General features: G+C 36.0%; 1 protein-coding gene across 1 annotated transcript in view; it reads left to right on the top strand.

Annotated features, from left to right (window-relative positions):
* Window positions 1-7,624: 7,624 nt before the first annotated feature.
* The window catches only part of LOC308266077 (amine sulfotransferase-like), a gene marked incomplete at both ends in the record, with an annotated part of 31,810 nt that continues 24,546 nt past the window's right edge, over window positions 7,625-14,888 (top strand). Inside the window, one exon of the mRNA XM_080700111.1 lies at window positions 7,625-7,648. Within this exon, the coding sequence (XP_080556237.1) occupies window positions 7,625-7,648 (24 nt within the window). The remainder of the gene's footprint in view (window positions 7,649-14,888) is intronic.

Raw genomic sequence — 14,888 nt, 5'->3', positions numbered from 1 at the left:
GCAAATTAGACTGGAAAATGTACTCTGACCCTGACTTTTGTTTGCCAACTAGAAAAAGAAAACAGCTCACTTTGCTGGAAGTCTGGGGTGAAACAAGATGGACTTGTCTGACTGGCAATGACTAGAGTTTGTCCACAAATTCACAGTGGGTTAAAATTTAGCTGATTGCCTTCCCTCTGAAAACAAGTGGACACCAGAATCATGGTAATTTTTTTCATCAAAAGGTTTTAGGAGAAGCTATCTAATTTCTTAATGTAATTTTCTCATCATTAAAATAGTGATGATAATAGCTGGGCCTGTTGGCACAGGCCTGTAATCCCTGCTCTTGAGAAGCTGAGACAGGAGGATTGCACAGGTTCGAAGCCAGCCTCAGTCACTTAGTGAGGCTCTCAGCAAATCAGTGAGACCCTGTTTCCAAATAAAATAGACAAAAGGGCTGGGAGTATAGTCCAGAGGTAGAGATCCCCTGGGTTCCACCCCCAAGGAGTATAGTCCAGAGGTAGAAATCCCCTGGGTCCTTTGGATGAGACAGAATGTTAATCTGAGATGAAGTACAACTTGCCCAGTGTGTGACCACACCAAGTTCTTTTTAATTACAGTAGTAGTTTATAGAAAGCCATCTACTACAGTAATTAGTAGTAACACTGGTAGTCTATCCAAAGTCTACATCACAAGTCATAATAAAATTTGGCAATGAGAGAACAGTATACAAAAGTATCTGAAAAATGATAGCAATAAAATTTTTACCACAAGGCATAATCTGATATGGCAATCAAAATAATCACCAGCAATTTGCCTGTTGTCCCTGGAGGTCCTGGGCAAATTTGCATGGATGATGAGTGTTCCTGGTCCACCGTAGGTACTACCAATATTTATTGCTACTAGTTTGGAGCATGTGAAATCTTGTTATGGATGAGTTTTTTTCAAAATTGTACCTCTGATCCTTAAGAAGCACCAACGTTCCTTACTTGAAATAGTAGGAGTTGTGTGTTCAAGTCCATATTTCCATTCCTAAGCCATTCAGAGTTATAATTAACAAATATTAGCTGTGTATGGTGGTCTATGTCAATAATCCAGTACCTGGGAAGCAGAGATTGAAGGACCACAAGTTTATGGACAACCTCAGTAATTAGTGAGACTCTCATCGAACTAGTGACACTTTGTTTAAAAATATAAAAATAAAAGTAGGGCTGGAGTGTAATATGGAGGCAGAATGTCTCTGGGTTAAATCCCCAGTACAAATACATGAATGAAAAATAAATGAAAAAAATAAATATAAACCTTATAGTTCTTTTACATTTGGTCACATCTGAGTTCATATACAAGGATAAGGAATTTGACATTTACATGAATGTCACACATCCTTTCATACATGAAAGCAGAGTAGAATGCAGTAAATCAAGAATCAATAACAACACTAAAATTTTTGCTTTCCTATTTTCCCATGATATCTGCTTTGAAAATATAGCATAAGGTTTTTGATAATGAGAAGACCTTAAATGGTCAGTAGCAAGAGAAGGTAGACACACTGAGCATCCTTTAATTTGGTCAATTTCTGTATACATCTCAAATGTAAGGTTATAAAAAAAAGGTCTGAGAGCAAGACAGGGTGGCACATTATTGTAACCCTAGTATTTGAGAGGCTGAGACAGGAGGATCAGGGTTCATGGCCAGCCTTAGCTATGTAATGAGAACCACTGAAACTTAGTGATACCTTGTTTTGAAGTAAAGAATAAATAATTGGACTGGAGGTGTAGCTTGGGGGTAGAATTCTCAGGCTCAAACCACAGCATCACAAAAACAGGTATCAGGAAGGAGACAGAGGTTCCCCACAAAGAGAGTAGGAAAGGACTTTATAGCTCTGTCAGGTGACACATGACTCTAGGCTCAATACCTGGGAGGCTGAGACAGCCGGATCACAGATTCCCAGCTGGCCAGCCTCAGCAACATAGTGAGACCCATTACAACCTAAATGGTCTTTCAAAGTAAAAACTAAAATAGAGCTGGAGTTATAGTTTATCATGCTTTTGTGTTTAATCCCTAATATCAATATATACATATACATACATATATATATACATATATATATACATATACATACATATATATATATACATATATATGTATATATATATATATTCCACTGTTCTGAAGTTAATCCTACATTGACACAAACTGTGTTCTTAATTGTTTTAGCCAAACAGGAGTGTAGATTTTGTTTCAGATTCATTGTATGATGATGGAGAGCAGCAAATTACAATCATGATTCTACAGTTGCCACCTAATGAATCTCGAAGAATTCTTGTCATTTTACTGTCTCGATATGGAACATACGTACTACCCTCAGCCAGAGCAGAAATGACATTCCCAAGAGCAGAAAGTGACTTGTTGATGTTCTTAGCTTCGTCAAGCACTGCACCTTCCGCTCCACTTTTACTGACCTTTTCGCCGCCCGCTAAGTCAATCAGATAAAACTTCCCACTCAGCTTCTGCTCTGTTTGTGTGTTTTCTTGCTTTACATTAATAAGAAATATACTGTGACTCCTGAAGCTATGTTCATTCATATTTGTAACTGCTACATGTCTATTGGATTTTCCTTCATATATGGTATCCATAACTTCATCTGGACTACATACAAAATGCTCTGTGCATCCCTTCACGTAGGGAACTCGATTTTTATCTTCATGAACAGAAAGGTTGGTCTTTGAAACATCTAATAGGTCCCTTATCTTATTCAAATATATTTCAAAATATGAAACCTTAATATGAAATTCCAATTTTTCATCCATAGAGTAAATATAATTAAAGATATCTTGCACTATTCTTGGAACAATTCCCATGCCTTCTGGATCATGAAGTTTATCCTCCATTGTGTGTCTTTCCGGAGGATATCTGTCTCTATGCAAATACTGTTCCATTGTGGCCCTCAAGTACATCTTTTTTTTGTGTGTGTGTGTGTGGGTCTGGGGATGGAACCTAGGGGCATTCTACCTCCAAGCTACACCCCTTGCCCTATTTTTTATTCTTCATTTTGAAACAGGGTCTCACTAAGTTGCAGAGGGCCTCACTAAGTAGCTGAGGCTGTCCAAGAACCGCGATCCTCCAGTCCCAGCCTCCGGAATGCGTGCGCCACCACACCGCCTCCTCAAGTACATCTTTAACAATCTTCTTTGCACAGTCGTTGTACACTTGCTTGAGACGTGCTTGACCAGGACGCAATCATGACCGTGTCCTCTCCCTGAAACTTGGCGACATACTTGTCGCTGCGGTTCACCTCCGACTGGTTCAGAGGTCTGAAGCTGCACATCACTTTGATGTTGCACTTTGGGGCCGCCCTCTTTCCCGCAGGCTAGACCCAAGGTCGGGTATCTCTCCTTGGCCGCAGGATCTGGGAGGAAGCGGCGGGAGCTGAGGGCCTGGGGCGGCAGGAGCCCTGAGAGTCAGCTCCCGGGGCAGGAGCGCCCGAGCCGGGCCTCGAGCGCAGCGCCCTGGCCCTGGCCCTGGCCCAAAGGCTCACTTCCCATCCATTATGGCAGACGCGGTGGCAGCGGGACAGCGGCGGCGGCTTTTTGGGTTTGGGCTCAGGGGCTGGAAGGCTCCGGGCCGGGGACACAGGGGCCTGCAAAGCGCGCCCTCCTTCCTGCCTTCCCGTGAGCACTGGCCGCCCGCCCGCAGCTGCCTGATCAACAGATATCATTTGAAGGCCATCGCTTAGAAAGGAATAGGCGTTTGAAAATCAATTAATATAGAGAGTAGGTTAAAAACCACCTATAGCCTTCCATAGCCCATAGCTAGTTTTACAACAGAAGAAAAAAAAAAAAAAAAAAAAACTGGGTGAAATTTAGAGGGAAAAAAAAAAAGAAAGAAACTAGATCAGTGCAAGTAAAGACCTGGAGAATAAAAACCAGCCCCAGACATAGGTTTCAAAGGTTTGATACACCCAGGCAAGATGGCGCATACCCGTAATCACAGAACTTGAATGGCTTGAAACAGAATGGTTATAGGTTTGAGGTCAGCCTTGGCAATAAAGTAAGACTTTCAGCAATTTATTTAGTTTCTGTTTGAAAATAAAATGTACAGAGGGTGGAGCTTGAATGTAGAATGCTACTGGGTTAAATCCCCAGTACTAGAAAAAAAATGTTTTATTTCCCAGCACTCATGACCAGTAATTTACAGCTATAGTTTTCAAATACGTCTTGCTAGTTACACAATTGATGTAATTAACTAACATAACTTAATTAACTAAATGTGACCTCATCAACAAAATCTTACCCAGATTAAACCCAGCTGGGCATTCATTCCTAGAATGCGTCAATCATTGGCTAAAACAAACCCCACAGGGACTATTTATTCCTGAGGAACATATCCATCTGCATCATCCTGAATATTTTATTAGAGATGGATTTGCCTCATCAGCTGAGCTGCAACATTGAGTAGCAAACAGGTTGGTTTAGAACCCCTCTCAAGTCTCATTCTCTCTTCTATCTGATACATACATTAACCCTTATTCTTCCTAAATTTCTATTTCCTCCTTTTTAAAGTTTTATGAAAGATTAAAAAAGAACACAGATGTACTTTCTACTTATACAATCTCTTTCTTGTATATTCATCAAAGAGGCACAAATATCACATAACTCCCCTGTGCTCAATGCTTGCGTGAATGGTCCTCACACCCTTGTTTCTGTGATAGGACAGCTCTTAAGTCACTCTCCTGAGACCATAAAAGACCCATTGAGTGACTTTACACAATAAATAACAAAGAATGAAAGCTCTGTTCAAAACAGGTGAAAGTGCCTAGCACTCTTTCCTGGCATGGATAGTTTGTAGAATACAGGGTGATTTTTTAGCTTGTATATGTGGCATTCGGGGCTTAAGGGGGGACCAGATAGGGGCACACCTTTCATTTTTGCTGTTTATTTTCACTGTACTGTCTGCTTATGGGCTTTATTTATCAATGGTATGTAGTATAAACTCTCTCTGACAATCTAAAGGCTGAATTTTTCAAGTCTCTCCCTTCCTGCACCACGACCAGTCATGGGGAGCCATCAGTCCTGCGAGTCTGTTCCCAGTCCTCAAGAGTTCAGGTTGCCTGGGCTATCAAAAGGAAACCTCTAGAAACTTGGTGAGGCTTTATTTCTGTCCTTCAATTGGTCATCAAGTAACAGCCCATGAAGACTTTGCCCAGCTGATCTAATCACCCATAGTGATTTTCTGCTGTTACTCTGCAAAAATAGAAAAGTCTGACTTGCTTGCATTGACCAGGCAACCTTGATTGTTGGCAAAGAAATTAAATTATTATTATTATTTTGGTAGTACTGGGGTTCCTGGAAATCCTTCTATCTCTGGGCTTCACTCCCAGACCTATTTTATACTTTTCTATTTGGAAACAGGGTCTCTTAAGCCAGGGAGGCTGGCTTCGAACCTCCTGTCTCTGCCTCCCAAGTACAAGGATTACAAGTGTGCACCACCACGCCTGGCAGAAATTATTTTTACATGCAGTTTAGGCAAAGTCATATTTGTAGCTTTTGAACAAATACAAACACTTGCTATGCACAGAATATTGTTTAAATTCAATAATGTAAGTATACATTGATTTTAATTACTAGAACCTCTGAGAGTTTTTCACCCATTTAGACTGTCATAAAGATTTCTCAGGCAGATCTAGTGGAAGGTTTGGCTAAATCAAATTATGAAAAGATTTGTTTAGATTGTTGGATTTCTCTTTTTATTTAACTTAATTATTCATGTTGATATCTGATTTCTAATTTTTAAAATCTTCCTTTGAAAACTCTAAAAATTTCCAGGCAATATCTTGTGCTATGTAAGGCAAACACTTCTAAAGTAAATCTCACAGGTGTTCATCAGGCAGAACATTTTCCATGATTGACTTGAAGCAAAACCTCAGAATGCAAACCTGAGAACCTTCTCCCAGAGACAGCAAATTCTTCAATACTCTGGAAAAAATTAAAAGTACATTCCTTAAATAATTTATTTCTACATTAATGAAATAGGTGATAATAAAAATACTAAGTAGTAAGAATATCTGAGTATAAAGTATGGACTCTATGACAAAAATGTCTGTTATCAAATCTTCCCAGCTATGCTGGCTGGACAGCCTTAAGTAAGTTGGTTGATTATTTCTATGCTTTAATTTCTTCATCTGTATGTTTAGAATCATGCTAATCCTTTCATCAAAAGATTTTAGGAAAGCAATCTAATTTCTTATTATAATGGTTTCCTCATTATTAAAATAGTCATGATAACGATACAGCAATATTGGTTTATTGTTAACTTTTGAATAACTTAATGTATGTGATATGCCTTATTTAGTTATTAATGATTAATGTATATTATATGGTAAGTGGTTTCATATATATAAAGCATTGAAATGCTTTACAGTTATTGATAACTCAATAAATATTAGTCATGTCTTTAAAATAGTAAGTACTTAAATATAATTTTGTTTTTACTTTAGGTAAAAATTATGGACAATACTGATGCATACTTACTTAACTTTAAAGGCTTTAATTTTGAACATTCTTCAGTGAGCATTGATATATTAGGAAATTTAGAACATTTTGAAATTAGAGATGATGATGTTTTCTCAATCACATATCCCAAATCTGTTAAGTGTAAGGCATGGAGCATATGATATCAGGCTTCACTTTAGTTAGGTGATACATGTTCTTTTCCAGCATCAGTTACAGCCTTCATGTACACAAAAATTAAGAATCAGAAAAAAGTTAAATGAAACCAAAATCTCTAGGATATAAATATATTTGCAGTGCCTATATTGTCAATTCTAATGGAAAATATGAATTAATTAAATATGGGGGCAAGATCAGGTATTTGACAAATGCCCACCTGTTGGCTTGGTCTACGGGACATATTGAGACAGTAAATGTCTTCTTTTCTCCAAATTATAAATGTTTCAATACTATAAGGCTCTATCCCTCTTAAAGTTTTATTTCCCTAAAAGCTAGAAATGAAGGTAGTGTCAAATCTTCTAGAATGGCTAATGTTGAGGGGAGTTCCTGTGCTCTACCATGGACCTGAGGGCATCTTAACAGGGCAGCTGTGGATTTGTTGACTCTACTTTTGAGGAACATTGAGTGATACAAGATTCTAGAGTGTGTGATCAGGACCTCACTCATTTAGAGGATTGCATTCACATTCTCTCTCATTGTAGAGAGCTGTTGCAGCTCTCCAGAGATCTTAGAGAATCACAAGATAAACAGAGACATGTTTTTGGGTGGAGAAAATAGAAAATGAAGACACTTGCTTTAAATATATCTTTAAATAAAGGCCCTTGGGCTTCTTATCTCTTTATTCCTCCTTTCTTACATGTACTGAGTAGCTTGCATAGGCAGGTCTCTAGTAAAATCATGCAAATGTTGTCCAAAGCTCTAGCCATTCTAAAACAGCAATATAGATATCCAGTGATGGGAGCTGTTTTTTTTTATCCTAAAAAAGTTTAAACCAGAAAAGATAGAATATAGTCTGCCATTCAACCAGTGTGATGCCTTTGTCTCATTACTTACTATTTTTTTCAGTGCTGGGAAGCTCTTGGTTCAATCATATAAGAGGCTGATACAAACACAAAGATGAATTCAACATTCTGTTCATGAGTTATGAAGATTTGAAGAAGGTAAGACAAAAAAACTTGAAAATTATTTATCATTTGGGAGGCTGAGACAGGAGAATCATGGTTTGAGAACAGCCTCAGCTAGTTAGTGAGACCCTTTACAACTCATTGAGATCCTGTTTCAAAATAAAGAATAACGGTCCAGGTGTGGTGGTGAACACTTGTATCCCAGTATTCAGGCAAGGCAGAGACTATACGATGGTGTTTCACAGACAGCCCTTATCTACTTAGCGAGGCCTTTCTCAACTCAGTGAGACCCTGTTTCTAAAAATAAAAAGACTAAAAAAACAAAAACAAAAACATAGGAACGGTGGTGTAGCTTGGAGGTAGAATGCCCCTGGATTCCATCCTCAGTACTGCCAAACAAACAAACAAACAAACAAAAAAAAAACTTTTAAACCTTCTCTCCATTCAGAAAAAAACACATAGCTTTCTTCATTACTCCCTTGAATTTCCCATCCTTCCCATATTTACTGGTATTCCTAAGGGCTCTCTTCTCATTTTTTTGGTGTGATTTGTTATTGCATAATCATCTATAGCAATACAGGTAACCTCAAATATCTAGAGAACCACTTTCATAAGTTTCTTATCAAAAGTTGTTATCAAAATTGATTTTTTAATTCTCAATGAAATAAAAAGACCTTTATGAGTTTTACAAAAAAGAGCAATGGAATGGAGTTAATATTTGTAGAATATCATTCCTATTCACGGTTGAGAATTGGAAATAGTAAATATAAGCAGACTAGATGTATTTAAGAACCATGTGCTCATCTACTGAATATCAGCTGTGCCTTGGATTAGAGTGGTGTCAATTGGAATGGAGAGAATATAGAGTTTTAAGACACTGAATGTAAAAGGAAAGTGACTATTCAGAAAAGAAATTTAAAAAGAGAGTTGTCAAGGAACTTTTCCTGTTTCTAGATGGTGTATTTACAGAGACAGTGGTTAAGGTATTAAGTGGCTCCTGAAACAAGTTAGAAAGATGAATTATGATGTTACTTTTGACATATGAAATTTAAAGTGAGTTAAAAATATTTAAATAAATAAATGGAGAAATAAATTCAAAATGCAAATGTAAAGTTTAAAAAAAGAATTTTGGCTAAAGATATTAATGACAGTAATCTATATAGCATCACCATAAAAAATTTAAGAGAAAAAAGAGTGTAGATGAAATTGAGTGGGGTAAGGATAGAGGAAGAGACTAAAAGACAGGGAGGCAGAAGAATGAGGAGTGAATAAAGATAGGGGAACTAGAAACAATGACTGAGGAAACTTAACTATCATCGATAGTTAACACAGAGGGACAAGCCCAACACTGAATCAGAAAGGGGCAATCAGACAGATAGAAAGAAAACAGAGCATATCATAGCACAAAAACCAAGTGGATCTGTCATGAAAGATCTGTAAGATCCTTAAAAATCTTTTAGGCAGTCAAGAAATTAAGTAGGAATGAGAGTTTAAAAAACCCATTGAGTTTAGTGACAATTGTATCAAATTAAAGTGGGTTGAAAATAAATTGGGAATCCCAAATACACATCACTGGCCCGGGCACACATATGTTGCGAGTCTTCTGCATACTTATTTTATATTTCATATTTGAACTTCAAACAAGTCGTGTCCACAAGAGAATGTGTCACCTCCCCTGCAGATATTGCTTCTCCTCCTATGAATTTTACATTAATCTAGGTGATATAAACCTAAAACTCAATGTCATACTTAATATTTATATCATGCTTTTATCCTCATTTAATCCATAAATCAATGTCATTTTCATTCTTTCTCTGTATCTAATATGGGAAATACAAGTTTATTTCAATTCATGTTGACTCTTTTGTAGACCAGGCCACCATCATCTCTTGCTTACTTACTATCCCCATTTTCGTCTCAGTTCTACCTACTTGCAATCTTAGTCTTTATTCTCCAAATTTTTCAACCAAATATTTACCTAAATGGACAAATCTGATTCCCTTCTTATTCTTATACTTAAATTTCTCCATAAGAATGTGCTCACACAAAAACTTTCATAAACAATAAATTTTACTGGAAATTTTAACAAATAGGCCACATAGTACACTATAAAAAACCTCTTCAACATTTATTTCTGTTTCTTCTTCAGCATTCTGTTCCTAGATAAAGCCTCCAACAAAAAATCCCATTTATTTAACCTTCCAAGTATCTCATTGTTTGTGTAATTGGACCCAAATGCTATATGGCCTTGCAAATGTTTTTTTTTTTAAATCAGAGTGTAAGATAAACCTTCATCCCTTGATTTTTTTCACCTTTAAAGCTCTTTCTCGATAAAGATTTCAATGTTATCAAGCAACTGAATATCCATAAAAGTTGGAATAAATTTTGAAGTCTTCCCTTTTTTGTTATTTCCCTCGGAAATGTCTTAGTAATTTCATAAAATGCTGCTCATGCACACTTCTCCAGAGATAATCCCATCAGGATATCCAACGCCGGTTTACTTCTGTCAGGGGATTTTTTTTCCCATTTTTCATTGACTTACAGGTGATATTCCAAAGACCTTCATGACTATGTAGAATCTTTTTTCACTTTCCTGTCCCAGGTTTTTAAAAGTATATAGGCATAAGGGAGGCAGTTATATCTATAGTGTTTAAAGATTCTTATTTAAGTGGTAAAACTTTAAATAAACTTTTGCTTTATTTAGCAAAGAGGCTATTATCATAAAATAATGATTGTGGTTACCATTTTCAGGGAATGGCAGGTGTATGATGAGGAAAGGGTGCATTTTATAGGATTCTGGTAAACTTATATTGTTCACTTCAGTGGCATTAATGTTAGAATCATAATTGTTCAGCAATAGTGCATTAAAATATATATATTCATATAATCCCTTTTTCATATGTGTGTATTATTTTAAAATGTCAAAAAATTGAAAAGATTTAAATTTATCTTAAAAGAAGTTATCTATTTTGTGGCATATACTTTGAAAAAAATCTAATAGGAGAGATTTAATTGTTCCCGTCCTGTTACCCTTTTCTTCAGCTATTGTAACTGGCTGAAGCCATCAGTACAGAAACTTATACATACCTGTATGCGTCGGTGTGCCATTTTTGGAGGCTGAATATTCATTACTGAATATTCATACAGAGGTAAAGAAAAAGGGCAATCATTGCTTTACATAGAAAACAATTCTCTACTTTGAAGATTTGGCTCAGAGTTATGGATGCTAACAAGTAATAGGATTCATGAATGTCTCCGTTGTTAAACAAAGTATGCCAGGTACAAAATGTTAGAGAGACAGAGAAGTTTTACAAACTACTTACAAGCAAAAATTCTGTTTAGAGTAACTGACTCAATTTTGTCTTTCTATGATGTATCTTTCTGAATTGTCTCTTTCATCTCTAGTCCCCAGTTCAATATTGCTCCCCTCATCTGAGCTTAATCACCTATTAAAAATACTCATCAATGAATCTTTTCAGTTAAGAAGCTAGGGGAGGTATATTTTAAATCTCACATTTTTAGTATCTAGTTTTCAGGCAATTTTTAATTTTGTCTTTTATCTCCTTAATTATAATAAACATAGCTGTTTTTAAAATCTTTCCAATAAGTCCAGTAACATCATGTAACACACTTATTAATGATGCTATTTCAATTTTCTTTTTTCTGCTAATTTCTAGCCACTGTCTCATCTTTATGTCCCTTCAGGTCTTTGCACAACAAAGTTATGCATAAAATTACATTAATAAGTAGGAACATGCTATTTTTACTCCCTCTATCAAACTAAATTTGTTCACCAATGATCAACTATGATACTCAGGAAGATTAGCAAGGCCTTCCATCCTCTATCACCAACCTGCCATCCCAGTTCCACTTTTTTTGAGTACTTCATCTCAAGCACTCTCTGTTCAGTTTACACTAAATATGGAAGAGTTTCAGGTTGCTGTAATTTAAGACTTTTTAGGTTGGGGGATAATGAGGTCATTCTACCTCTGATTTATACCCCAGCACACTCTTTTTTTTTTTTTTTAATTTTACTTTGAAACAGGGACTCACTAGGTTGTTGAGAGTCTCACTATGTTGCAGAGGCTGATCTCAAACCCAAGATCTTCCTGTCTCAGTCTTGCAAGTACTGGGATTATAGGCATGTGCTACCATGTCTGGTTTGAGGCTTGTTTTACATTTCAAAAGGGAATCTGTGGGTTTCCAGAGGTTTCTTAGTTTTTATTCTTGAAATGAAAAAAAATATTTCCACATGTGTTTTGGCATATGCATGTAATCTCATTACTAGGGAGGCTGAGAAAGCAGGATCACAGGTTTGAGGACAGCCACACAAAATTGTGAAACTCATTAACCTATCAAAATAAAAATAAATAATAGAAGTACAGTATAGCTCAGGGATAGAATACCTTTGGGTTCAATCTCCAGTGCCACAAGAAAAAAAAACAAAAAAGAAAAAATACATTTCTTCTTATAATACATTCTCTGAGACATAATTAATCACTCTTACCTACTAACTACTATTGCATTTAGTATTTCTGTTTATGTTTTTTTTCCTCCCACTACTGATGCACTTTTAATTGTAATAAAATATTCATAAAATAAAATATACCATTTAATTCATTTTAAGTGTAAAATTGTATGGAATTAGGTATATTCACTTGAGCAACAATCATCACTACTTAGCTCCCAAATTTTTTCATCTTTCAAAGTGAAAATTATATTTATAAAGCTTTAACTCCTCCTTTCCCCTCCCATCAGTCCCTGAAAACCACCATTCTACTTTATTTCTTTAATTTTTTTTTTGTACTGGGATTGAACGCAAGACCCTTCTCTACCCAAGATACCCTCAGCCCCTTTGTGTTTTCCTTGTAAAACAGGGTCTCACTAAATTGCTGAAGGCTGATCTCAAACTCATGATCCTTTTGCATTGGGATCACAGGAGTGCATCACTATACCCAGCTTGTCTATTATTAATTTGATTACTCATTGTATTTCATATGAGTGAAATTATACAGCCTTTGTATTTTTTTTGTGATACTAGGGATGAAATTCAGGGGCATTCTACCTCTGAGCTAAGCCCCAGGCTTATTTTTATTTTTATTTTTAAACAGGGTCTCACTGAGTTGCAAAAGGCCTCAATAAATAGCTGAGCCTGTCCGCAAACTGCAGTCCTCCTGTCTCAGCATTCATTGTCTATATATACTATATACATATATACCATGTATATACATATACATACATATATATACACACCATACTTTGTGTTTATTACATTATTTCATCAGTATATACATTGCTTACTTGTATTCTTTATTAAAGTGATGCTGTAAACATGGGCATACATATATGTTTCTGATATCCTGGTTCAACCATTTTGGTCTATGCTCAGAGGTAGATTTGCTGGATTGTATTTTAGATGGTCATAAATTTGTATCTCACTGTGATAAATTTACATTTCTCTAATGATTAGCAATATTGTGCATCTTTTGAGGTGCTTACTGGACATTTGTATATTTACTTTGTGAAAATATCTATCTAAATCCTTTGCCAGTTTTTTAATTGGGTCAATTTTGTTCTTGTTGATTTGTGGAGTTCTTTTTGTCCTCTGCATAATAACACTTATCAGATATATGGTTTGAAAATTTTCCCCCATTTCATAGGGAACCTTTTCACTCCACTCTGCCCCTTGATGCACAAAAGTTTTTAACTTTTAGTGCAGTCTACTTTAGCCATTTTTCCTTTCATTGCTAGTTTTTTTTGTTGTCACAACAGAAATATGTCAAATTCATTGTTGTGAAGCATTTCCCTTTTGCCTTTCTCTAAATGTGTCATAGGTTTTGCTTTTACAATAAAATATGATTACATTTTTTGTGGTACTGGAGATGGAACCCAGGGGCTTTCTACCTCTGAGCTACACCCTAAGCCCTATTTTTTATTCTTTGTCTTGAAACAGGGTCTCACTGAGTTGCAGAGGGCCCCACTAAGTAACTGAGGCTGCTCACGAACCACGATCCTACTAAGCCTCCCAAATGCTGAGATTGCAAGCTTGTGCCACCGAGCCCAGCTTATTACTTTTAAGTTAGATTTTATACATGGTATGAAGTAAGGATCCTTCCGAGATGGTGGCGCACACATGGAATCCCAGCATTCGGGAGAGAGAGACCTCAGCTACTTAGCAAGGCCCTTCACAATTCAGTGAGACCGTTTCAAAATAAAGAATAAAAAATAGGACTGGGGGTATAGCTCAGAGGTAGAATGCCCCTGCGTTCCAATCCCAGTACTTCTAAATAAATAAATACATACATACATACATACATACATACACACATATATACATACACACATACATACATACATACATACATACATACGTAATCTGACTTCATTTGAAAGAATGAATTGTAGATATCTAGTTTTCTCATTATCTTTGCTGTAAAGATTGTTATTTCCCCTTTTAATGTTCTTTTAACTCATATAAAAAATAATTTGACCATATATGTGAGAACTGATTTCTTGGAATCTTATTCTATTCCATGGATTAATTTTTCTGTATTTATTCCATTATTACACTGTTTTGGTTACCGTGATTTTTTAAAAATCATGTAAAATCATAAAGTGTGAAACCTCCAAGTGAACTTTTCCATTTCAAGACAGGCTATGTTAGCATCTCTTATGATTTCTTATGAATTTTATGACAGACTTTCTATTTTGCAAAGATAAAGTCACTGAGATTTTGATAGGAATTGAATTGAATCTATGAATCATTTTTGTAGCATCTTAAAATTACTGTCTTCCAAATGATGAGCATGGGATATTGTTTTGTTTTCTTGTATTTCTTTCCATAATGTTTTGCAGGTTTCAGTAGACAAGTCTATCATTTCTCTTACTGATATGACTCCTAAGGTTTTTAAATTTTTGATGCAAATGTCAATGTAATTAATTTTAATTTCTTTTTGGTTTGTTTTTTGTTGGTATGCAGAAATTCAACTGATTTTTGTGAATTGATTTATAATTTTAAATCTTGTTTGTTTGTTTGTTTGTTTGTTTGTTTGTTGTACTGGGAGTACCAGTACCACATGGGAACCCAAGGGCTTTTCTACCTTTGGGCTATACTCCAGATCTATTTTTATACTTCATTTGAAAACAGGGTCTCATTAATTTTCTGAGAGCCTCACTAAGTAGCTGAGGCTGGCTTCAAACCTGTGTAATCCTCCAGTCTCAGCCTCCCAAAAGCTGAGATTACAAGCCTGCGCCACCACAAAAACTATCATTTAGG

Source organism: Muscardinus avellanarius (genome assembly GCF_963383645.1).
Source record: "Muscardinus avellanarius genome assembly, chromosome: 8".
NCBI lineage: Eukaryota > Metazoa > Chordata > Mammalia > Rodentia > Gliridae > Muscardinus > Muscardinus avellanarius.
Note: the sequence above shows the minus strand (reverse complement) of the source record. Positions and strands in the feature narration are given on the sequence as shown.